The sequence below is a fragment of the Anomaloglossus baeobatrachus genome, chromosome 4, assembly GCF_048569485.1.
Source record: "Anomaloglossus baeobatrachus isolate aAnoBae1 chromosome 4, aAnoBae1.hap1, whole genome shotgun sequence".
NCBI lineage: Eukaryota > Metazoa > Chordata > Amphibia > Anura > Aromobatidae > Anomaloglossus > Anomaloglossus baeobatrachus.
The window spans coordinates 668126813-668152880 of NC_134356.1; the positions used below are offsets into that span (position 1 = coordinate 668126813).

General features: G+C 50.1%; 1 protein-coding gene across 1 annotated transcript in view; it reads left to right on the forward strand.

The window, feature by feature from the left end:
• The window catches only part of LOC142304353 (venom factor-like), a 157784-nt gene that overhangs the window by 70654 nt on the left and 61062 nt on the right, over positions 1 to 26068 (forward strand). The window contains exons 15-20 of the mRNA XM_075346658.1: positions 1753 to 1882; positions 9434 to 9508; positions 9762 to 9959; positions 11160 to 11271; positions 11471 to 11556; positions 16597 to 16736. Coding sequence (XP_075202773.1) covers positions 1753 to 1882; positions 9434 to 9508; positions 9762 to 9959; positions 11160 to 11271; positions 11471 to 11556; positions 16597 to 16736 — 741 coding nt within the window. The remainder of the gene's footprint in view (positions 1 to 1752; positions 1883 to 9433; positions 9509 to 9761; positions 9960 to 11159; positions 11272 to 11470; positions 11557 to 16596; positions 16737 to 26068) is intronic.

The window sequence follows — 26068 nt, forward strand, 5'->3', positions numbered from 1 at the left end:
ATTGCATGTAGAGGACCGATTATGTAATAACAGTTATATTGGGGGAGACATCAGGAGATTAGATGTAATGAGGAAGAATGGCTGAGCAGTGTAAGTTTATATGTGGGAGATTTGGCCCAAGAGATATAAGGACAGGATTGTGAGAAGCATGAGGAGAGTCGGTCAGAGATGTTTGGATGAGACAAGTTATGGACTGGAGATTGTGTGAGGAGATAGCAGAAGTTTAGATCAGAAATGTATGGGATGGTCATATAGTGGAGGTATTGGAAGATTAGGACTAAGATGTAGGAAGGGGAGCATGTGTTACATAGTTATGTGTAACACAACCTGCCCCTTCCTACATCTCAGTCCTAACCTCCCAACACCTCCCCAGTACGTCCATCCCATGCATCTCTTATCTAAATGTCAGCTACCTCCTCGCTCATAATTTCCAGTCCATATTGTGTCTCATCCATACATACATACTGGCTCTGTTCTCTCATTTATATTAATACCAGCATTTTGAACAAAATTTACGTGGTGATGAGTAACTGGTGCAGGAATATGTAGACAGGAGAGGTAGAGAAATGTCGGAACGGTGGATTAACCAGGCAAAGCGTAGGATGGATTGGACTATAGCAAGTGTGTCACAAGGAAAGTCAAATAGGATATCGTTGTGGTTGACTCACCAAAGTACTGTATGATGAAGTAACGTACGAGTATTTTTGTTATCTTGAGGTAACACAAGCAGCAAACTTCAAAAAGTGTTTTGATGGAAAGAGGTAATAAAATAAGTGTCACATAATCCTTAAAGAGGTTGTCCACTACTTTGACATTCATGGCCTACCATTAGGATAGGTCATCAATGACTGATCGGCTGTGGTCTGACACCTGGCACCCCACCGATCAGCTGATCTCGGTTTCAACAGGCAGCCGGAAATGTTCAGTTCCAGCGCTGCTTGGTCTTCTGATAGTGGCCGCAACTGGGTACTGCACATCCACCTCCTATTTATTAGAATGGGAGGTGGATGTGCAGTACCTGGCCCCGGCTGCTATCAGAAGATGGAGTAGTGCCAAAGCTGAGCATTTCCGGCTGCCTGCTGCCGCCACCGGGACTGAGAAAGGCTGATCGGTGAGGGTGCCGGGTGTCGGACCTTGGCCGATGAGACATTGATGACCTATCCTAAAGATAGGCCATTAATGTCAAAGTAGTGGACAACCCCTTTAAAGTCTTTTAGGGTGACTGCATATATAATGTGAACCCTAGAATGTGCTAGCCCTTCTTACTGTACATACATATTATTATAAAGAGGCAATAAAGGACTGATATCAATCAATGAAGCCTAAAAAAATACTCTACATCTATTGTTTAGATCTATTGACTTTTATGCCAATCACATCATGATGGATGGAACTTCATACTCAATCTTGGATTTAATCCAGCAAAGTTTTCCTTTTTTTGGTTATATGGAGACAAAACATGAAGGTTTTGAGCCCCAAAGTCTGTAACAGAGGCTCATCTATCATTACTGATGTGGACAATCCCTTTTATTGGTATGGCTTACCCAGCATTCAGTCTTAAATCTGGGGAGGAGCTCAGCTCCAAGTGTTCAGTTTCGTGAAATGAAGCATTACATGGCGTCTATTGGCCCGAATGGTCTGTCCACGAAGGCCATTAAAATGCTAAATCCTCCAGCATCTGCTGTAAAGGGTCACAGCAAGGATAGTAGTGGTGGCACTGATGACATTATTTTTCCCTTAATTGTCTTTCAGATCTGGGACACTGTTGAGAAGTCTGACATTGGCTGCTCTCCAGGTGGTGGCGCTAACAATATGGGGGTCTTCTATGATGCTGGGCTTGCTGTGCAGACGAACTTCATACTGAGCACAGAGCAGAGAACTGGTAAAGGATTATCGAACACATAGTTAGTTCAGCCTAACGGCTAGCTCAGATGTCCGTTATTTTCTCGTAAGGTAAAAAAGGGCCAAATTTCATCAGAATTTTGGATCAGAGTTTTATTAGAGTTTGGTCCGAGTTTTATCATTATTCTCAGATGGAAAGAAAGTTTACCAACTTCTATCAGTTTTTGAGACATGGACAGCACAGTGCTGTATGATTTTTTTTATTTTTACCACTGACCCATAGACTTGCATTGGCGAGTTTGATCTGACATTTGGCTGAATATTGGAGAAGTCTCCAGTAAGAGAAAAAAAATTGGACATGTGAATTACTAATAAATGAAGAGAGAGCTGACCGGCTCTACTAAAGGCTGCTTTACACGTGTCGAAGTGTGGTGCGATCGCATCTGCAATCGCACCCGCCTACATCGTTTGTGCGGCACGGGAAATTTGTTGCCCGTGCTGCACAAAGTCGTTAAACCCTGTCACATGTACTTACCTTCCAAATGACCTTGCTGTGGGCGGCGAACATCCACTTCCTGGAGGGAGGGACGTTCGGCGTCATTGCGACGTCACACAGCGGCCGCCCAATAGAAGCAGAGGGGCGGAGATGAGCGGGACGTAACATCCCGCCCACCTCCTTCCTTCCGCATTGCCGGCGGGACCCAGGTAAGCTGTGTTCATCGTCCCCTGTGCTGCCTCAGGGACGACGAACAACCTGCATCCTGGAATTGACCAAGATTTAGAAAATGAACGACGCGTCAACGATGAACGAGAAGGTGAGTATTTCTGCTCATTCACCGTCGCACATAGCTATCACACGCTACCATAGTTCAAACGATGCCGGATGTGCGTCACTTATGACGTGACCCCACCGACATATCGTTAGATATATTGTAGCGTGTAACGTGCCCTTAACAGGGAACATTAGGGATGTAGGAACCCAAACTGTGAAGTTCAGGGTTTTGTACCTGTAGTGCTAACAACTTAGTGGCCATCAGGAATCCATATTGGAAGTCTGTCTTTAAGAAACCCTTTAAGATATTAGACTGCAACAGTTATAGTTCACTTTAGCTTGTTTTTCTATCATTTTCCCAGACACTTGAAGTTGTAGTTCTAGTGAGAAAAATACATGTTTATAGTATAACTGAGTACCACATAGTTTTCTTATCAATGTTTACTGAGAATGTGTGCGTGTTTATAGTATAGTAAAACATCTGAAACCAGGAGCCTTTGACACGTCTCATCCGGTGACGTATTTGTCCAGTGTAGATTGATGTCTGAAGAGTTGGCCACTCGGAAGAGGGATACTATATTGGACAAATGGAACCTATTAGAGTTTGTGTAACATTTAGTTACGCAAGCAATTTGTTTTCAAGTGAGATATAAACTGGTGAAGATTACAGCAAAGTCAGAGGCCTGTTAACCTGTGGAGGGGACACCCGTGACACCACAGTGTGGATCCCAGGAGTTTCTCTGTCTTCGCTGTTTTGCTTCTCACAGCTGATGTTTCCCGGCAGATGATGTGTAGCTCCTGGTGAAGCTTCTTCTTATGTAGTGTGTAATGTAAGTACTTTACCTCTGTGATTTATATTATGCAAAAGTGTACGCAATATCACACTATTTCCTATTTTCTGCAATCATTTAATCATTATAATAAAATGAATCGCCTTCTTTAAAGCCGTATCCGATCCCTTTAAATACTTGGCAAAACAGTACCAAACACAAGGTGTCCGGGTCCTGGACCCGAAGAAAGACTTTTACCTATATGTCCAGTTCCTTATGGTTTGTTATCCAAATAAAGCTTTTTGTAAGCTTGCAGAGCAGCCAATCAGAAAGCTTTTCTAGTGTAGGCGCTTCTGGCCCCATCACAGCTATGTCAATTTTTAGCATGTCTGTGATTAGCCAGGTTAAGCACGGTAAAAAAAGGAAGCAAAATGGTTAAAGCAGGACTTACCAGGCACCACAGGGCACTCGGCTGTCACACTGCTTCTGGGTCCATTCATTATCTCCAATACATATTCACTGCTTCCTCCCAACTACCATCTGTGACAGCATCTGTGATTGGCTGCAGTCAGATTGCTATTGTACCAGCATCTCTGATTGGCTGCCTTCACTGAGACTGTCTGCCTGAGTGAAGTGTAAAAATAAATAAATTTAAAAAATGACAGGGTCCCTGGACCCCAGTATATAGATACGCAATGCAGATAAAGCAGATGACGACAAGCTGCAGCCCCCAGCTGTGAGCAATATTTTAACTGTGTATCAAAATGGGAGGGAGCCTATGCAACCAATCACAGACACTGGCACAGGGGTGGTCAGAAGAAGCAGTGAATATTCATGAACGTTAATAAGGGGGCCAGAAGAGAGTCTGACTGCACAGACACTGGCACAGGGGGTGGGTAGGACAAGCAGTGAATATTCATGAATGTTAATAAAGGGGCCCAGCAGAGAGTCTGATTGCACAGACACTGGCACAGGAGGTGGGTAGGACAAGCAGTGAATATTCAACGTTAATAAGGGGGCCTGCATTGTGATCCTCCGGGAAACACAGTATGTATAACTATCAGTGCTTTTTTGTGGTGGTATGCGCCAGTACGGCGTACCGTAAAATACGAAGAGCGCTGAGGGAAAGCCCCTCTGGCTCTGTCCACATGGCTAATTTGTAAACTATGCAAATTAGCCATGTGTGGAGCGGAGGCACAAACAGAGCAGCTATTGGAGCTGCAGGACCTGCGATGATGTCATGTACATGTGACTCAGGTGGGCAGAGCCATGGAGTTTTGCCCAGCGTGAAAGAAGATGGAGAAGATGGAGGAGTTCAGGGTATGTGATTAGACGGGTGCAAAGGGCGGCAGGCTGTGCAGGGGGAATAGAGTGAGATCAGGGGTATGGAGAATTGAGAGACGAGGGGGATTGTTACGGGACTGCCCACTGATAGGGGATAGTATTCTATCTAGCAGTCAGGGCCCACCGTGCAGAATAATCTGCTGCTGGTGAGAGCAAGGAAGGGTACCGTGCCACCTCAGCGGTACTGTCACTGTTGGTTCACAGTGGCACTAGAACCTAAGGCGGTGCTCACTGTTAACTCATAGCGAAATCTTACGGAGAAATGCTAACTGAAATATAAGGATGGACCTGTAGTTTCTGCCCAATTACACGAACTAGAAAAAAATAATCGGATGGGTACCCCAACCGCGGTCCACAGACTAACACCTCTGTTACCTCACAGAAATGTGTAGAATGTGATTGTAGCAAGTGAGTTACTGCAAATAATATGGTAGGTGGACATGTAGTGCCTGCCCAATTACAGGAAGTACAAAACAAAAGCGGTTGGTTGCCTCAACCGCAGTCCACTAACAAACACCAGTGTAGGTGCAGACAGTACTTTCCGTATTGTCTAGGCTCAGTGAAGCTAACCACACCTAAGGAGTCAGGGAGCTCTCTATGCTAACCGCACAGACGGATAAGAGGCACTGAGGGCGGTGCGTGTGATGTCCCTCTCTAACCTGGCTCCACAAAGGTGGATGGAGGTGAGCACTAGCGTAAACTAGTAGATGCTGAGATCCTGCCTAACCTGTTCCACTAAGGTGCCAAGAAATGGGTTATGGTGTTATGCTAGTACAGATTCCCTGCTTAACCCGATCCAATAAAGGACAAGGAACCGGGTAATATTGGACATCACACATGAGGCGTCTACCCCATGCATGCACCAAGAATGTCTGAGCACTGAGAAGCATGCTGCAGGGTCCTATATAGACAAGGCACCTCCCACAAGATGGAGGTGCTCCTGGCTGAATCTACCAATCACAGTGAGTTTGTCATCAATGACGTCAGCCGCGGCCAATCAGGAAGCGGCTTGTCATAGTCATGTGATCTCGTGTCATCGATAACATCAGCCACGGCCAATCAGGAAGCGACACGTCATAGTCATGTGATCTCGGATCATGACCAATGACGATTGCCACATGGCGAGCATGCTCAGAAGGAGCAAAAAGGAACTTAGAACAAAATGCCTGCTTGCAAGCTTGCACATGCTCAGAAGCCCCACAACAGGACTTAGCCTCAGCCGCAAGAGTCTCATCGACGACCCGTAACAGGGATGGAGGATGGAGAGATCGGGGGGATCCAGGATGGAAGGAGCAGAGGCAGTAGCGTAGCTAGCGGGGGGGCAGAGGGTGCGGCCGCCCCGGGCCCTGTGCTCAGAGGGGGCCCACCCGGAGCTGCGATACTATTAACTATATCAGCGTGCACAGCGCACCGATAAAGTTAAAGGAAAGGGAACCTGTCACCTCCATTATGCGATCTGACATATTAGCAGATGCATATTTGCCCTAATAGGAGATCCCTACCCATTCCTGTGCTGTAAAATTGTGTAATATGAAAGTAATAAAAAACGTTTTATTAATTTCATATTTCCTATGTAGATTACAGAGCCGCTGGCCTCATGGGCGTCGCCTTGCCCTATGGGCGTCTGCATACTTTCCGTGGTATCACACCCCTGTGGGCGTGATACCATAGAGTCACATGAGCGACGTCCCCGTCGCTCATTCTATCCTGCGCACGTTTATACTTACCATTGCGGCAGGCTTCTCTTCTGGGTTTTCCTTGTCAGTTTCAGACGCGCACTGCACATGCGCAGTGCGCGTCTGAAGCCGGCGAGTGAACACCCGGAAAAGAAGCCAGCGGCTCTGTAATCTACTGGTAGCCCAGTGCCTCAACAGGTAAACCGTGCACAGGATCTCCCAGCCGCCCGACAGCACCCTCTCTCCGCTCCTCAATCTCTGCCGCCGGCTGACAGTCCACCCCCCCTGCTCCCCTCAATCTTGGCCGCCGGCGCCTGACAGCATTCCCCTCCCCCCGCTCCTCACCTCAGAGATGCGTACCAGCAAATATTTTTTTTTACAAAAAAGGCACTGATAACTATCTTGCTCTTACTACCATTTAACTTCCATTTGTAGCCCCCTAGCACTTACTTGGCTATTTTACAGCCCAGAACTTCTCATCCCCATTGACTTCTATGGGCTTGTTGTCCACGGTCAAGTTTGGAGTCAAGTTCGGCTACCAAACTCGTTTATTTTTTTTTTAGTCCGTGCTGGTTTGGCAAACTTGAAAATCCACGGGACCACTCTTCCCTAGTGATAATTCGTATAATATAATGCAGCAATAGTGCACCTATCTACGTGTTTTGGGCGTACTCACACCCTAAATTATAATAGTCAGCTGGATTCCACAATATTATGTGAATTATCTCTTTTAGGCCTCTTTCACACGTCAGTGATTCTGGTACGTTTGTGCTTTTTTTTCTACGTACCAGAATCACTGACATACGCAGACACATTATAATGAATGGGTCTGCTCACACGTCAGTGATTTTTCACTGCACGTGTCTCCGTGCGGCGTACCCGCGTGTCCGTGATTGCCGCACGGAGACATGTCCATTTTTTTCTGGCATCACTGATGTCCCACGGACAACGCAGTGGTGTGGTCCGTGAAACACGTGCCAGAAAAAAACGTGCTTTTAAAATAAAAATCATTTTTACTCACCCAGCTTCAGCCGCGCTCTCTGCAGCCCGTTCTCCTGCTGCTTCTAAGCCGGCTGATTACTGTCGCGCATATTCATGATGCACGACACAGCCGACCCGGAAGCAGCTGCTGCGGGGGTCAGCGCTGGCCGGATGCTGCACCGCGGGAGCGATCAGCACCATGGACAGCGGGAGCGCGCACAGGTGAGTTAATCTCTAAGTGCAATCATGGGCCACGGAGAACGGACCCCGGATTGCACTTAGACAACCCACGTGTGCCGTGATTCACGGCACACGGAGGGACATGTGCGTGTTTTACACGCCAGTGAAAAACGTCAGTGTTTTTCACTGACGTGTGAAACGGGCCTTATTGTACATGAAAAACTGATGTGTGAATGAGCCCTTAGACAAATACTGCACTTGCAAACATTTAGTTTTTTAAACTTTGAAAGAGCCACTTAAAGTGGACAAGTTTTGAGGGTGACTACCACATATCTTATCTATCCATCACCTATTTAGGTTTACTATGTGGATTTATTGCCACGCAGCAATAGTACAATGGCAATAACTACTGCCCAATTTTCGGTAAAAGACCCATTTATAAAAAGAGGAATTGTTCCTTGGCTCAGACCCTTTTGTACTCTGATAAGACAAAATAATTCACGGTGAAAAAAAGCATGATACAGAGGTGGCCTCAGATATGGCCTTTGTAATAAGGTCATGCATCCTATTAGTACAGGATTATGTATTGATGTGCATTGTACTTTATGGCAGAGGTCACTAACCTCTCTGACCTTGAAAGCCACATTCACCTCTGAGAGAGGGTCACAAGCCACATTCAGCTCTGAGAGGGTATCAAGAGCCACATCCAGCTCTGAGAGAGGGTTGTGAGCCACATCCAATTCTGAGAGAGGTTTGTGAGCCACATTCAGCTCTGAGAGAAAGTTGCGAGCCACATCCAGCTCTGAGAGAGGGTCGTGAGCCACATTCAGCTCTGAGAGAGGTTTGCGAGCCACATTTAGCTCTGACAGAGCATCGTGAGTCACACTCAGCTCTGAGAAAGGGTCATGAGCCACATTCAACTCTGAGAGAGAGGGTCACGAGAAACATTCAGCTCTCAGAGAGGGTCGCGAGCCACATCCAGCTCTGAGAGAGCATCGTGTGCCACATTTAGCTCTGAGAGAGGGTTGCGAGCCCCATTCAACTCTGAGAGAGGTTCGTGAGCCACATTCAGTTCTCAAAGAGGGTTGTGAGACACATTCAGCTCGAGAGAGGTTTGCGAGCCACATTCAACTCTGTGAGAGCATCACAAGTCACATTCAGCTCTGTGAGAGTATCACGAGTCACATTCAGCTGTGAGAGGGCATCGCGAGCCACGTCCAGCTCTAAGACGGGGTTGTGAGCCACATCCAGCATAGAGAGAGGGTCGTGAGCCACGTTCAGCTCTAAGAAAGCATCATGAGCCACATTCAGCCCTGTGAGAGCATCACATACCACATTCAGCTCTGAGAGAGCGTTGTGAGCAACATCTAGCTCCCACCTCCCTTAAAGTAGTGACAACCAAAGCCTCCATTTACCAATAATAACAGCCAATACTTTTCCACAGAAATCCCAATGAGATGGTATACCAAGATCCATGGTATCCTACCTTTCCCTCATTCAGATCTGCTCTTTTTGGCAGGGCTACTCAAAAAAGTCACTATCTGATTACTGCTGTTTATAGTTATTTGCTAGATGTGGTGTTAGGGACCAAGCTGGCAGACAGCAATGAGCCACACATCATGAGCCCACAAGAAACAAGTTGTGGACCCCTGCTCTATACAAACACTGAATCATCAAAGGATCAAAAAAGTTTGAGGTGTTGCAGCCTAAGAGCTAACACGATGGCACCATATCTCTGACTATGGCTCTGGAGGTACCTAATATGTAGCTATGCCAACATCAAGAGTATCATGAAACTTTTGTAACAAAGCCTTTAATACTTGATGGACATCATGAAATATATAAAAAAAAAATCCCTTTTTATGTAGATCCATCCTGTGAAGCTGGTAAAAAACGTAGACGGAGATCAACTGCAGAACTTAAAGAATTCAAGACTATGAAAGGTATGTCATCTATCGAGTAAGGGGTCCCAGTTGGTCCTTTCCCATTTTCTAAAGGGTGGGGAGAATCTGAGAAGGACTGGAAAGTTAGACATTGACCCGAAGGAAATGGAAACGGAGTTGAAGACAGTCAATCAAATGCTTCTTTTTCTGAGTTGAAAAACCACCACAAAAATAGAAAGTCCATTTGGAACTTTCTGATCAGTTGATATATTTTTATTTGCGGAATCTCAAATGCTTTCCTTCTTCCTCTTAGCCTCCAACTACACAGATCTGGAGAAGCAATGCTGCAATGATGGCATGGTTGTCAACCCAATGGGCCACAGCTGTGCGCGGCGAGCTCGCCTAATTCAAGACGGGGAAAAGTGTGCAAAAGCTTTCCTGGATTGTTGTAGGTTTATCGAGCTGAAGCGGAACATTGATAAGGAGATGCAAGACTATCGCTTGGACAAAAGTGAGGATATAGAAAAGACCTGTTGTTATAGAGAAGATACAATCAATGGCAGCAGATTCTGTATCAGTTTCTTGCAATCATGCTTGCTATAGTTGAGTCTTGTAACCATGCAATTGAACGGTGCCCAAGGGTTCAGGCTCCTGCTGGCAACTCAGATTGTGTGGGATTTGGCCTGATGAGCTTCAGTCCACTGACCAAGCTATATGATGAGATGCCAGCAGATCACTAAGTCATCAGCTATTGTCCATAACATGAGTTCAAGAATCAATTCATTGGGTATCCTAGAACCTCTTGCATCGATTTTGTGAGTTTTATTGGTGACTATAATGGATCCATTGCAGAATATATAAACTAAAAGGCCCTATCACACACACACAGATAAATCTTTGGCAGATCTGTGGTTGCAGTGAAATCAAGGACACATTGTTCCATTTGTGCACAGCCACAAACCTGGCACTGATTGTCCACAATTTCACTGCAACCACAGATCTACCACAGATCTACCACAGATCTACCACAGATCTACCACAGATCTACCACAGATCTGCCACAGATCTGCCACAGATCTGCCACAGATCTGCCACAGATCTGCCACAGATCTGCCACAGATCTGCCACAGATCTGCCACAGATCTGCCACAGATTTATCTGTGTGGGTGACAGGGCCTTAAAGTCAGGCCAAACTTCTATGTATACCTTAAATGAAAAAAAAAAAAGAAGAAACAATAGCAATCCTGCTCGTTGAGTCTTCCATGCAGATAAATAGTGTCCAAGGGCTCACGCTCCTGCTGGCAACTCGAATCCTGCTGGCCTGATGACCTTCATTCCACCGATCAAGCAATACGAGATGCCAGCAGATCACTAAGTCTTCAGATATCGTCCATAGCTTCAGTTCAAGAACAAATTCATTGGGTATTCTTGGGTATTCTAGAACCTCTTGCATTGTTTTGTGAATTTTATTGGTGATGATAATAGATTCATCACAAAAATAGAAACTAAAGTCAGGCCAAACGTCTATGTATACCTTAAATGAAAAGAAGACATGAAAGACTAGGTGGCACTGAATTTTTATTTAACATGGCAAGTTTATTTACTATGGAAGTATGGCGGTCTGGCATGAACGCTAAAAGTGGAACATGTCATCATCCTTTAGCGCTTCATGTAGGGTCACAGCAATTTTACAAATTTCTTCTTTTTGCAGGCGAGATTGATGAGGAGTACTTACAAGATGATGAAATCATTGCCAGGAGTTTCTTCCCCGAGAGTTGGCTATGGAATGTAGTGCAAATGAAGAAGGCTCCCAATGCTGATGGGTTAGTACCTGTCTCTGTCTAATTTTTAGGAATGATAACTCATGTTTGACCATTGGAGTCTTAGTTGCACATCTACTATAGGTTTATCTGTTCCCATTGACGCCTACTCCAAAAATATGCCAATAGAACAATTGGCCATGGTGGCTTCTTTAGACTTGAGATTAGAGAATTAAAATAAATGTGGCCTGCTTCTTTTCAGTATTTCTACAGAGGTCTTGAACAGAGTTTTGCAAGATTCCATTACAACTTGGGAAGTGTTGGCCATCAGCCTGTCGGAAACTAAAGGTAATAACGTGAAGACATGAAGTTCTTTTGATGCTAGTGTCTTAGACATATTTGGTAATGACTATACTTGTAACCAGGACAAAATTATCTCATGCTATAGTTTTCCAATTTTTTTATTACAGTTTTACCAATTAATACAGAATTTTATGTGGCCCATAATGAAAAAGTACAGGGAGGGGGAATCATCAAAGGTTTAATTCAACAGTGTTGGAACTCTTGGCTTAAAAGTAGCCAGGAGCTTGGCCGAAGAGGTTTCAACAGCAGATTCACTATAATTTGTGCTGTAAAATTAAGTACATATACTAGAAATTTATAGATGAAGTACTTTTTTAATTTTGACAGCCCCAAAAATGCATACAATTTGTTAAGAGATGATGAATTTGACGCACCTCACACCAATTGGTGTTTTTCCAAATCAGTCTTTATTAATCTGCCCAAAAAATGTTTTTCATTTACATCTAGATAATTTTTCAAAGAGTTTAGTAATAAAGGAAAATAACCTGTCCTTTACATGGGAATAAAAAAAAAATCAGTTTGAAGTCCAATCTAAATAGTCTTTTCTGGTGGTACCTATCTGGTGTCCATCTGTCCCGAAACCCCTCATTTTGTATCGGTAACCGACAATGTACAAAAAAAAGTGAAAGGTCTTCAAAAATGACAAGCATTTAGAACAAATTTTATTTAGTATATATACACCCCATTTTTTTTACTCCTATGCACAATGTTTTAAATAATGCCACTTGGCCAGCCCACCACAAATCTGTTGTAGGATCTACTCCCATTCCTCAACTGGTTCCATTCTCAGATGACTTTTTAAAATCCACAAGATGAGGCCTTTGGTGGCTGTCTACAGTACTTGCCTTACTCTTTGTGCCACTGTTAGGAACATATACAGTATGTTTACATTCATAATGACGATGTAAGAATAAACTTCTAAGGCATCGTACACCGTAAAGGTGGCTTTACACGCTGCGAGATCGCTAAAGCGATCTCGTTGGGGTCACGGAATTTGTTACTCACATCCGGCCGCTTTAGCGATGTCGTTGTGTGTGACACCTATGAGCGATTTTAAATCGGCGCAAAAACGTTCAAAATCGCTCATCGATGACATGCCCCCCTCTTCCCAATTATCGTTGCTACTGCAGTAACAATGTTGTTTGTCGTTCCTGCGGCAGCACACATTGCTATGCGTGACACCGCAGTAATGACAAACATCTCCTTACCTGCGTCCACTGGAAAAGAAGGAAGGAAGGAGTTGGGCGTCATGTTCCGGCCGCTCATCTCCGCCCTTCCATTTCTATTGGGCGGCGGATCAGGGACGCTGCTGTGACGTCACTGTGACGCTGAACGAACTGCCCCCTTAGAAAGGAGGCGGTTTGCCGGTCACTGCGACGTCGCTGCACAGGTATGTGCGTGTGACGCTGCTGTAGCGATAATGTTCGCTACGGCAGGGATCACTACATATCGTGCCATCGACGGGGGCGGTTGCTATCGCATGCGACATCGCTAGCTGATGCTAGCGATGTCGCAGTGTGTAAAGTGGCCTTAAGATTCACGATAAGGGAACATTTCGAGAGTGGAACCCATCAACTCCATTTATGAACCATGGGAGGTTCTGCTGTTCTGCTCATTTGGTTCAACCACATATGGAATTGGGATTGGACAAGTGGTTGGTGGAGTAGGCCTTTATTTAGTGCTCCATGGGAGGGTAATAAGCTCTTGATGGGAATTTGGTCATGCTGTATGACACTACTGAATATACATGCATGGATGAGGCAAACCCAATATCCAGACAATTCTGCAAACAACTACTTCAGGATCCAAAAATCGGAAGGAGGAACGATACACAGTCCTTCTGAGGACACTCATAGGGCTCATGTCACTCCTGTCCATAGACATCTGTCGCGGACGGGGAGGACGCCGCCGCCGCTGCTGCGCTCTCGCTAACGCTCGGGTCCGGCGCTGCTGCGGCTGCTGCTCGGTGGCTCGAGCGGTGGGCCGGATCCGGAGACTCGAGCGGCGCTCCTCGCCCGTGAGTGAAAGGGGTGGTTGGTTTGGGGAGTTTAGTCCGTGATGCCACCCACGGGTCGTGGTGAAGATGGGCACCACCGCTGCTGATGACGGGGATCCCGGGAGCGATGGTAGGGAGCAGCTGGGATGTTGTTTTTCCCCTCCGTGGGTAGGGGTCGGTGGTCCCAGGGCCTGATGATGTGGCAGGGAGGCAGGGTTGGTGAGGTGCAGGGTTGCAGGGACAGCACGGCGTGGTGCCGGATGGCACGGGTGTACTCACTCAGTAAGAAATGTACAAAGTCCTCGGTAAACCAAACGGCTGGATGGACGGGTCCCGCAGCTGGCTGCAGTGTCTCTCCCCGGACAGGTGATGGCGGCTGTCTTTCCCTGCACCTTGATGTTCTCTTTTGACTACTATGGATCCCCAACGGTAGTCTGCTCCCCGTTGTATGGATACCGGAGGAGCCCGTTTGCCCGCAGGCGCTGGCCCTTGGGTCTCTAGCCTTAGGCGGTAGCTGTATACCCTCACGATGTGGGCGGTTGCCTTCAATCGGAACTTTTGCTGTTATGAAACCCCTGGGGTTCCAGTCACATTCGGATCTGACTATTGTCGGCGGCTCCAAGCCTGGTTGGGGTCCGATGGCCCTGCCTGTGTGTGCTGGCTTCACTTCGCTCCCCGGTCGGTACCGGCGGGCCGTCGCCCGACCCCGGTCCTACGGTTCTGCGTTGCTCCACCACTCCTGCAGACTGCCACCACCGTCTGCCAACCTTGCTGTCAGTGCCTGGGCCACAAACCTAGACACCCAAGTGTTCACTCCTCACTCTTCAAACTCCAAACTCTATCTGACACTTTTCCCGCCTCCAGGCCTGTGAACTCTTCGGTGGGTGGAGCGAACCGATTAGCTCCGCCCCACCTGGTGTGGACATCAGACCCTGGAGGGAGGCAACAAGGATTTTGTGTTTGGCTGGTGTCCCTGTCTAATGGGGGTGGGGTGTTTGGATGTTATCTGTGACGAGCTGGCTAGGCCAGGGCGCCACATTCCCCCTTGGTGAAATGCAGACCGTCCGCGGACTGCCCGTCCATCACCGGTTTTATTTTTCAACTGTAAAAAGATAAATAACATATAAAACATTTTAAACATATAAGCATTTTTGTGAGGGTACCTAAACGTTGCACATATAAACATTTTTAATGCTGACGGACGGACGGATGTCTTCCGCTCTCCCACCCAAGCAACCTACCTGTGATGCTGCCCCTAAGAAGTGGGCAGCACCCCTTGACCCCAGTCGAGGTTCAGGCTGCCCGAGCGGGAACGGGTACGGTAACTCGCACCCGGCTGTCACTTCAGGGGACCCCACCTTGGGGGACCCCTGACCTCCGGAGGATGGCCACCGGTCCTGGTGGTGGCCGGGCCCCAGCCTGCTCTGCTGCAGGCCCTTCCTCCAATCTGCCTCTCTGGAGGCGGCTCTGACGGAAAATCACCCCTCAACTTATTTACAAGCCCACAAGTTCGTGGGTGGCCTGCCAGTTCTCGGCCATGTCCATGAGTAGTCTCTCATGCAGGGGGTAAAAGCACACAGGGTCCCTCCGGGGACAACGTGCCGGCAACGGCCGGAATAATCAGGTAGACAATCAGGTAAAGGTTCACGGTTCATTAAAGTCATTCATTTAAACTGCTGAGGGTCCCAATGGGGGACAACTGCTTGCAACAGCGAACCGCTGCCACTACTTAAGGTCATACTCCTCCAGGACCTCTTCCTGCTCCACATCTGGACGGCTTGGTGGAGGTGGAGGGGGCTGGGTCCGCATCTGCTCACTGCGGCTCTTCCTCTGTTTGACGTTCAGGGCGAACCAGCCCCCCTCCCCACAATGGCGGGTGTAAGTCACTAGGTCGCCCGACAATAGATCATGACCTGGATGGCTCGTAGGGAGGTGCGAATTGACATCGCGGCGGGCCACAAATACTTCGGCCTCCAGGCCAGGCTCATAGATGAAGCCAAACCCCCTCCGTTGGTCGAACTGCCGGACTTGACCCTCATACAACCGGGGCCCCGCACCTGAAAGGTGGCATGACGGAGTGCATCTTTCTCCCTGATCACCCTCGCCATCACTTCGGCCCTCTGCTGCTCTCTGGCGGCAATCTCCCGGCCCAACGGGTTTGGTTCCCTGTCCCAGAAATGTACAAAGTCCTCGGTAAATCAAACGGCTGGATGGATGGGTCCCGCAGCCGGCTGCAGTGTCTCTCCCCGGACAGGTGATGGCGGCTGTCTTTCCCTGCACCTTGATGTTCTCTTTTGACTACTATGGATCCCTAACGGTAGTCCGCTCCCCGTAGTATGGATACCAGAGGAGCCCGTTTGCCCGCAGGCGCTGGCGCTTGGGTCTCTAGCCTTAGGCGGTAGCTGTATACCCTCACGGTGTGGGCGGTTGCCTTCAATCGGGACTTTTGCTGTTATGAAACCCCTGGGGTTCCAGTCACATTCGGATCTGACTATTGTCGGTGGCTCCAAGCCTGGTCGGGGTCCGATGGCCCTGCCTGTGTGTGCTGGCTTCACTTCACTCCCCGGTCGGTACTGGCGGGCCGTCGCCCGACCCCGGTCCTACGGTTCCACGTTGCTCCACCACTCCTGCAGACGGCCACCACCGTCTGCCAACCTTGTTATCAGTGCCTGGGCCACAAACCCAGACACCCAAGTGTTCACTCCTCACTCTTCAAACTCCAAACTCTATCTGACACTTTTCCCGCCTCCAGGCCTGTGAACTCCTTGGTGGGTGGAGCCAACTGCTTAGCTCCGCCCCACCTGGTGTGGACATCAGACCCTGGAGGGAGGCAACAAGGGTTTTGTGTTTGGCTGGTGTCCCTGTCTAATGGGGGTGGGGTATTTGGATGTTATCTGTGACGACCTGGCTAGGCCAGGGCGCCACACATCCTTAAATTATCATCCTAAAGATAAATCAAATGTATCTATTTTTCCCCTGACTTCAGAGTATTTTCCATGTTTCTTATCTTCTCCACCTATGTTGTGCAGGTATCTGTGTGGCACAGCCCTATGAGATCCAAACAGTCAAGGATTTCTTCATAGACTTGAAAATGCCTTATTCAGTGGCAAGAAATGAACAGGTTGAAATTCGAGCTATCATCTTCAATTATATGGGCAAAGACGCAAAGGTATGAGTTGTACGTTCCTGTCAACCGGTAGCGGTGTAGAACACTGCATCTGGAGAAACTGTGTAAATACTACATTGATAGACGAGGTTTAGGACACATTCTTGTAGCGTTTTGTTCTGCTGGTGTAAGAGGTGGCCAGACTGCCCCACTCCTACAGTGTTTATACATATATTGTCAGATGTGTTATATATTGCGTACATCATCAAAGCTGTGTTTTAGAAAACGAATGTCTAATTATTGCTGTGGCGGCGCCATGCCAATGTCGGTGCCATCTAACGGCCAAAAGTTTAAAGTGCTTTTATGGAAAATTGAGCTTTACTATAATGTGTATCTTACGTTAATGTAAAGTATAAGCTGTTATGTGTGATTAATGCGTTGACAGTGTAATGTAAAGTATCATAATGTTAGCAGATTGGGAAGAGAGTAAGAAAAGGTTTTACTATGTACAGTATATAGATACTTCCCAGTTGACGAGGGAACAGAGAGCCAGGATTGGAGGAGTGACAGAGAGCCAGAGGGTCGGCTGGTGAGACAGGCCTAGGAAGCGTTAGTTCTGCAGTGGGGTCCTTGGTGTGTGGACAGTTCTTGGTAAGGCGGGCTTTGCACACTACGACATCGCAGGTGCGATGTCGGTGGGGTCAAATTGAAAATGACGTACTTCCGGCATTGCATGCGACATCGTAGTGTGTAAAGGTTCGATGATACGATTAACGAGCGCAAAAGCGTCGTAATCGTATCATCGGTGCAGCGTCGGCGTAATCCATAATTACGCTGACGCAACGGTCCGATGCTGTTCCTCGCTCCTGCGGCAGAACACATCGTTGTGTGTGAAGTCGCAGGAGCGAGGAACATCTCCAACCGGCGTCACCGCGGCTTCCGTAGGATATGCGGAAGGAAGGAGGTGGGCGGGATGTTTACATCCCACTCATCTCCGCCCCTCCGCTCCTATTGGCTGCCTGCCGTGTGACGTCGCTGTGACGCCGCACGACCCGCCCCCTTAATAAGGAGGCGGGTCGCCGGCCAGAGCGACATCCCAGGACAGGTGAGTCCATGTGAAGCTGCCGTAGCGATAATGTTCGCTACGGCAGCTATCACAAGGATATCGCAGCTGCGACGGGGGCAGGGACTATCGCGCTCGGCATCGCAGCATCGGCTTGCGATGTCGCAGCGTGCAAAGTACCCCTAAGTGTACGAAGCCTATGGCTCACCTCAGGATGGGCCTAGTGAAGCCGACTGAGCAATTTACTGTAAGGGACCTTCAAGACTTCACAAGTCCACCAATTATAAGACTAAATCACTGGCTAAAGTGTATATAGATTAAAACAACCTTTATTCAATATACAAGCTGGCCATAAAATAGCCTAAGGTGTTTGGAGCCGTGTGCAGACTCAACCAGTGAACAGAATTGTCTGAAAATTGGTATGTATGCTATTCAAGGGAAACAGAAGCCATCTTAAAAAATTGTTTATACCAAAACTCCCCACCATGTGCAAAAGTGGCGCTGTACAGTGAGCGCGTCTTGCAGCTCAGTCTGCAAGATGCCTGTCTCTTCGCCGGATTGTGCGCTGTTGGTGCGGCAGTTTTATGGGAATGCTAGGAATGCTCCAGCTGCACTGAGAGGCTTTTGTCATTTGAAAAACCTTCACACATGTAGCGGTCCTATGTGCCGCCCCTGTGGAAGCAGCCGAGCTGCTCGGATCCGGGTTCTCAGTGGCTCGAGTGTCTCCGGACCCGGGGGTCGTGCGGCCGCTCAAATGAAGGGGGTATTTACAAGGGGTTATAGAGTTTGTGATGCCACCCATGGTGCATGGTAACTGGGATGAATACCGCCGCTGCCATTGGGGAGTACTCGGGATGATGAGGGGGGCAGCGAGGTGTTGTGACCCTCCACAGGTAGGGGGGATGCCCCGGGAGTCGATGGGAGGATAAGGCCGTGGGACACAGGGATCACTCTTCTACTCACTCAGTCCATTAAGCAGACACCAACAACCGGGTAAACCAAATCTCTGGACACCGCTGTCGCTGAGGGGAGCTAGTTCGGATCCCGTCCCCAATGGTGCTGACTGGTGATCCGTGACCTGCCTCCTGGCACTAAATTTACTTCTCTGGTGGTCCCGATAGTGTGAAACTTGCCGGGTCCCGCTCCCCACTGTGGCTAAGTGTGGGAGCATGCTCTCAGGGCTCACGCTTGGGATTTTCTGTACCGTTTTGGGTGGAAAATCCTATCCCCCTCGTTGCGCTAGTGCCCCGATTTTAGAGTGGTTGGGAACGAATCTTGAAGACTCCTTTCTCCACGGGTAAATTATCGAGTTGCATGCAGCTACTCCCCGACCTAGGGTCCATGTACCCCATCGTGCATCGGGCACGGACCGGTGATGGTACAAGGCCGACGGCTGTCCTGCTTGACAGAACCAAGCCCCTTGCCACGATCCCCCTGCGACCAGGGGCCCGACTCCTCTAGGTCCAGACCACCGTCTGCAACCTAGACAGTTTCCTTATGGGAGTCACCGCTCCCGACCTCCTCAGAGCTCCTCACAGCTCGAGGGCTACTCTCTCACCACCACTCACTTACCGACTCCCTAACCAACTAACTACACTCCTCCCCTCCCTAACTCCCCAGGTGGGCGACTCTATTCCACTCAAGCCGTCCACTGGTGTGTCTAGTGGGTGTAGCATAAGGTGTATCTAGGATTTGATTTTCTGTTGTAGACAACACTATTTGGTTAGGGACCCATAACCAATAAGGAGGTGGATACTGCACGGGAGGGTAGATTGTGCAATACTCTGTGACGACCTGATAGTCCAGGGGCGTCACATTCCCCCTTGGTTAAATGTAGCTCTTCCTCGAGCTACAGGACATCAGAGGTTTATTTTTTTATTTTTTTTTTTAAAACTGCAAAATAGAAAACGAAGAACATTTTTTTTCAGGTTTCATCCCACATTAGGGAGGCATATACTTAAACGTTACGGTAACTTTTGAGTTCATCTCCAACCATGGAACGCTACCGGTTATGTTAGTAGCGGAGGCTTAACCTACTCCGTTGCAGCCTCTTCCTGCAACAGTCCAGTCCCAGCGTCCCGGATCCCATCAATCCGCCACCCAAACAACCTGACCCACTGCATTCCTATCCATGGGTCCGTTACCAGGTTAAGGTCCCGGGTGTTGTAAAGACGACTCTGGTAGGCATAGGAGGTACAACTATTTACAATAACACAAGTCCGTGTTGGCCGCAACCAGTCCCACAGCCATGGTCCATTTCTACTATTAAAATATAGATGCATAATAAAAGTAATAAGGTCCATGCACCTGGTGCACACATATCATCTTCTTAATCAGGTAACATTCTCTGTTGATTAAACCGGTTAATTAAAACTTTTCTTTTTATAACATTACTCTTTATGAAAAATAACAAACTATGAAACATAGTAAAAGAAAACACAGATACCTAGTATTTTTTTAAGCTCAAATTACATTAAATGGCCGGGTCCCGTAACCATGCTTCCTTGCACCACAGACGCCGGCACAAACTCTTCCTCCAACATTACGTGTTTGATCACTTCCAGGGCATACCAGCCACGCTCTCCACAATGCCGGGTATACATGACCATTATCCTCTGGCTCTAGATTTCGCTCGGGGTGTCCCCTGGGGAGGTGCTGTGCCACATCCTGCCGGGACACAAACACCCCGGCTGTGAGGCCTGCCTCCCGAATTAACTGCCATCCCTGAACGGGGTCAAAACGGTCCACAAGGCCACGGCTGCCGCTGAGGGGAGCTAGTTCGGCTCTGTTCTCCACAGGTAAATTATTGGGTTGAATGCAGCTACTCCCCGAGCTAGGGTCCACGTACCCCGTCGTGCCCAGGTCCCGGACCGGTGATGATGCAAGGCCGCCGGCTGTCCTGCTCGACAGATCTGAGCCCCTTGCCACGATCCCCTGCGACCGGTGGTCCGACTCCTCTAGGCCCAGACCACCGTCTGCAACCTAGACAGTTTCCTTATGGGAGTCACCGCTCCCGACCTCCTCAGAGCTCCTCATAGCTCGAGGGTTACTCTCTCACCACCACTCATCGATCCTCTAACCAACTGACTACACTCCTCCCCTCCCCTCCCTGACCCCCCAGGTGGGCGACTCTATTCCACTCAAGCCGTCCACTGGTTTGTCTGGTGGGTGTGGCGCAGGGTGTATCTAGGATTTGATTTACTGTGGTAGGCAACACCATTTGGTTAGGGACCCATAACCAAGAGGGAGGTGGATACTGCACGGGAGAGTAGATTGTGCAATACCCTGTGACGAGCTTATAGTCCAGGGGTGTCACACCTATGTCTGTAAATTCGCTGAGACAGATGGTGACACGTTTTGAGGCAACAGGGTTACTGCGTGTTCAGCCAGGGCATGGGCGATGACCATTAAGCAGAGAGGTTGTGGAGGACATTGCCACTGCCATCATGGCACAGGGTACAAACAACCCTGCTGGGAACAGCAGTGCACTCAGTGTTTCCAAGCAATTGGGGCTCCTGTACAGCACAGTGTGGAAAGTTCCCCAAAAGGTCTTGCGGGCATACCCATACAAAACTAGCCATCATCAACTTCTTCCTGGTGACAATGATTCCTGCATGACATTTGTATTCATGTGTCTGGCGAGAGTGTAAGTGGATGGCAATTGGCCATGGAATGTTCATTTTTACCTGAATTGAACAGCGAACACTCCAAACTGTTGCATATGGGCCACTGAAAATCCGCATTCAGTCGAGAGGGTTCTACTGCATTTGCCAAAGGTAACCGTTTGGTGTGGCTTCACCTAATCATTCATCCTTGGACCATTCTTTTACGAAGAAATGAGGCCAAGTGGGCCCCCTCCTCTTTTCTCTATACACCACTTCTATTGAACAAACCATCAGTAGATTTGGTTTCCAGTACCACCTCTATGCTGATGACACACAATTGTACACGGCGTCTCCTGCTATCACCTCTGCCTTACTACAAAATACCAGTGATTGTCTGTCCACTGTCTCCAACATCATGTCCTCCCTCTATCAAAAATTGAATCTGTCAAAAACTGAACTTTTCATGTCTCCTTCCTCTACTAGCCTTCCAAAGCCCAATATTAGCATTTCCATGTGTGGTTCTGTCGCGGGCGGGGAGGAGGGTGTCAGCACACCGCGCTCACCCCTTCTGCTCGGGTCCGGCAGCTCAGTGGTGGCTCGAGCCGTAGGCCGGATCCCGGGGGTTTCCTCGAGCGGCACTCCTCGCCCGTGAGTGAAAGGGGGGTTGTTTGGGGTGTTGGGATAATGTCCGTGACGCCACCCACGGTTGTGGTGATGTGTAGCACCACCGCTGCTCAATGTGGGGATCCCGGGGATGGTGATGGGGAGCAGCCAGGTGTTGTGTTGCCCCTCCGTGGGTAGGAGTTGGTGATCCCGGGGCCCGGTGATGGCTTGTGAGGTGCAGGGCCTGGTGGGCGCAGGGACGCGGGGGCAGCGCTGTGCCTTGCGGCACTATGGTACTCACTCAGCCTGAGACTTGGACACAGTTTGTACGGTAAACCAAACGGCTGGTAGGACGGTCCCACAGACGGCTGCTTTGCTTCCCCGGTAGGTGACGGTGATGTCCCTCTTCCTTGCACCTGTATGTACGGATGGTTGCGATGGGTCCCCACCGGTAATCCGCTCCCCGGCTTCAAGCTGGGCCGGAGGAGCACTACACTTTGCCCGCAGGCGCTGGCCCTCAGAGACTGGTGCCCTGGCGGTGGCGGTGCCTCTGTTGTACAGGTTGGACTGTTGCCTTCTATCGGGACTTGGTTGTTGGGGGAATCTACGTCCCCTTCACTGACGGATTCGGCAAATTTGGCGACTCCTAGCCTTGCCGGGGTCCGAGAGGCCCCTGCCCTGGTGCTGACTGTCTTTCGGAACACTGCTCCAGACCACCGGGCACACAGCCAACGGGGTCCTTCCAGGAACCTCCAAACGGTCCCCCTCCGGACAGTCACCGCCGTCGCTGACCTTGCTGTTCTAGCCCTATACAAAGCTGGGCTCTCAGGCTTGCTCACTCTTTGCTCTGTCACCTCTTCTTGCTTTCCTCCTTTACTCCTTTTCTTTCCTCCACTTTCACTTCTTGGTTGTTTACTCTTACTTTTGCTCCTCACACTTGCCCTGCCTGGGCCTTCTGCCTCCTTCCACCTCCTCCTCCCTGAGCTTTCTGCCTGGTACTTCCTGCCTCCAGAGTTGTGAGCTCCTTGGTGGGCGGAGCCAACCGCCTGGCCCACCCCCTGGTGTGCATCAACAGACTCTTGGAGGAAGGCAACAAGGATTTCTGGTTAGCAGATGTGCCTACCTGGAGTGTGGGGTGTGGTGGTGTTGTGACCTGTGTCCCCTGGCTTGCCCAGGGCGACACATTCCCCCTTAGCAAAACGCAGACCGTCCGCGGGCTGCCGTCCTACACCGGTTTTATTTTTCTGTAAAAAGGGGATAACAGGGTTAAACATAACATCAATACATTTTTAATAAACTCTTCCCAAGACGGGAGGCACATTTATTTTTAACGTTGCAACGGTATACGGTCACGGTTTCCGCTCTCTCCCACCCAAGTAACCTGGCCCTGATGCTGCCCCTAAAACCCAGGCAGCACCCCTTGACCCACAGTCCAGCACACGGTACCCGAGCAGGATCTGTCCTTCCCTCCAGAGGGTAGCCACCGGTTCCTTTGGTGGCTGGGCCCTGGCCTGCTCTGCTCAGGGCCCTCCCTCCAACCTGCCTCTCCGGAGGCGGCATTGCGGAAACGGTAACGGTACCCAACATATTTACAAGCCACTAACGTTTGTGGTTGCCCTGCAGAGTTCACGGGCTTGTCCATGGATAGTTCCCATGCATTTTTAAACGTTAAACGGTCCCCACAGGGACAACGGTGCCGGCTCCAGCCGGTTGCTAATCACACGGTGAATCAGGTGAACAACTCGGATAATCATTTTTCATCATCTTTCAAAACTTTCAAACTTTTCAAACAAGCAGGTGGTCCCAACGGGGACGGTGCTGCGGGCTTCCGCTGCCCTTTTGCGGCTTAACAGTCCATTCTCACTCGTGGGGCTCTAGTGCCACCTTCACATGGTGCACCGCTCTGGACCCCAATGGTAGCTCGCTGCAGGCGATCTTCTTCCATATTCATGCGGGCATGCACATCCGCTCTACACCCCTCTCGGGCATCGATCTCCCTGCGCAGCTGCTGTTGCCGCCGCTCCCAGCCGGGAGTACTTTCTGTTTGCTCCGGTTCAGCGTGTGCGGGGGACGGACCCAGCCAGAGTCCCTCCGTGTCAGCTACGACCGGCACCTTCAGTAATGAGGGACCCCGCTGTGACATGGCCTCCTCTGCCTCCTGGCAGCTGCATCCCCGCCGTGCCTCCGGTGCATCTTTGCTGACGGGCTCAGCCTTTGGCTTCTTCCATAGAAGCGGTTCAGGGTGGTCATGAGCTTCTGCTGCAGGTCGGTCCGCCGGGGCGGATTGGCAGGGTACCGCTACCGGTGGTGGTGGTAGCGGGCCTAGTGGCGGGGCAGCAGCAGCTAACGCGGGTAGCGGGAGAGGTAGCAGGGTGAACGGGTGTAGGCCGGGCCCCTCAGCCGCAGCGGCCGATCCCTCGGGAATACAGGGACGTGGGTCTCTTACCCGTTCCTCCAGATCTTCCTCCACCTCGCATCTCCACATAGCAGCCACCACTTCCACCATGTCGGCCTCCCACTCCTCCAGGAGGAGCTGCATGCGGACCTGCATACGGCTGCTTAGCTGGGCGGTCCGGACTTCCACCCACGCCGCCATGCCGGGCGCGGGGACCACGGTGTTGTTGGTCGGACTCAGCATCTTTAGCAGCGGCCTCTTCCAGGAACCAATAAATGGCCGCAGGGTCCTGGCGTCCCTGCTTCCACAGCCGCGCTCACATGCGGCCAGCCGCCATTTCGTCCCCCTTAGCTCTTTCCGGCCCCTCCTCTCTCGGGGCGGGGTTTTGGCCTTCGCGCCTCTACTGCTCGAGAAGACGCTCGAGCGGGAACTTTTCGCGCCAAAGATGGCGGCTTCTGAAATTTTTCTGCCGGATACCTCCGGCGGTAACAAGGCGCACCTCTACCAGACGGCAGAGCGGTAAGATCCTGTTCGTGACGCCAAGTTGTCGCGGGCGGGAAGGAGGGTGTCAGCACACCGCGCTCACCCCTTCTGCTCGGGTCCGGCAGCTCAGTGGTGGCTCGAGCCGTAGGCCGGATCCCGGGGGTTTCCTCGAGCGGCACTCCTCGCCCGTGAGTGAAAGGGGGGTTGTTTGGGGTGTTGGGATAATGTCCGTGACGCCACCCACGGTTGTGGTGATGTGTAGCACCACCGCTGCTCAATGTGGGGATCCCGGGGATGGTGATGGGGAGCAGCCAGGTGTTGTGTTGCCCCTCCGTGGGTAGGGGTTGGTGATCCCGGGGCCCGGTGATGGCTTGTGAGATGCAGGGCCTGGTGGGCGCAGGGACGCGGGGGCAGCGCTGTGCCTTGCGGCACTATGGTACTCACTCAGCCTGAGACTTGGACACAGTTTGTACGGTAAACCAAACGGCTGGTAGGACGGTCCCACAGACGGCTGCTTTGCTTCCCCGGTAGGTGACGGTGATGTCCCTCTTCCTTGCACCTGTATGTACGGATGGTTGCGATGGGTCCCCACCGGTAACCCGCTCCCCGGCTTCAAGCTGGGCCGGAGGAGCACTACACTTTGCCCGCAGGCGCTGGCCCTCAGAGACTGGTGCCCTGGTGGTGGCGGTGCCTCTGTTGTACAGGTTGGACTGTTGCCTTCTATCGGGACTTGGTTGTTGGGGGAATCTACGTCCCCTTCACTGACGGATTCGGCAAATTTGGCGACTCCTAGCCTTGTCGGGGTCCGAGAGGCCCCTGCCCTGGTGCTGACTGTCTTTCGGAACACTGCTCCAGACCACCGGGCACACAGCCAACGGGGTCCTTCCAGGAACCTCCAAACGGTCCCCCTCCGAACAGTCACCGCCGTCGCTGACCTTGCTGTTCTAGCCCTACACAAAGCTGGGCTCTCAGGCTTGCTCACTCTTTGCTCTGTCACCTCTTCTTGCTTTCCTCCTTTACTCCTTTTCTTTCCTCCACTTTCACTTCTTGGTTGTTTACTCTTACTTTTGCTCCTCACACTTGCCCTGCCTGGGCCTTCTGCCTCCTTCCACCTCCTCCTCCCTGAGCTTTCTGCCTGGTACTTCCTGCCTCCAGAGTTGTAAGCTCCTTGGTGGGCGGAGCCAACCGCCTGGCCCACCCCCTGGTGTGCATCAACAGACTCTTGGAGGAAGGCAACAAGGATTTC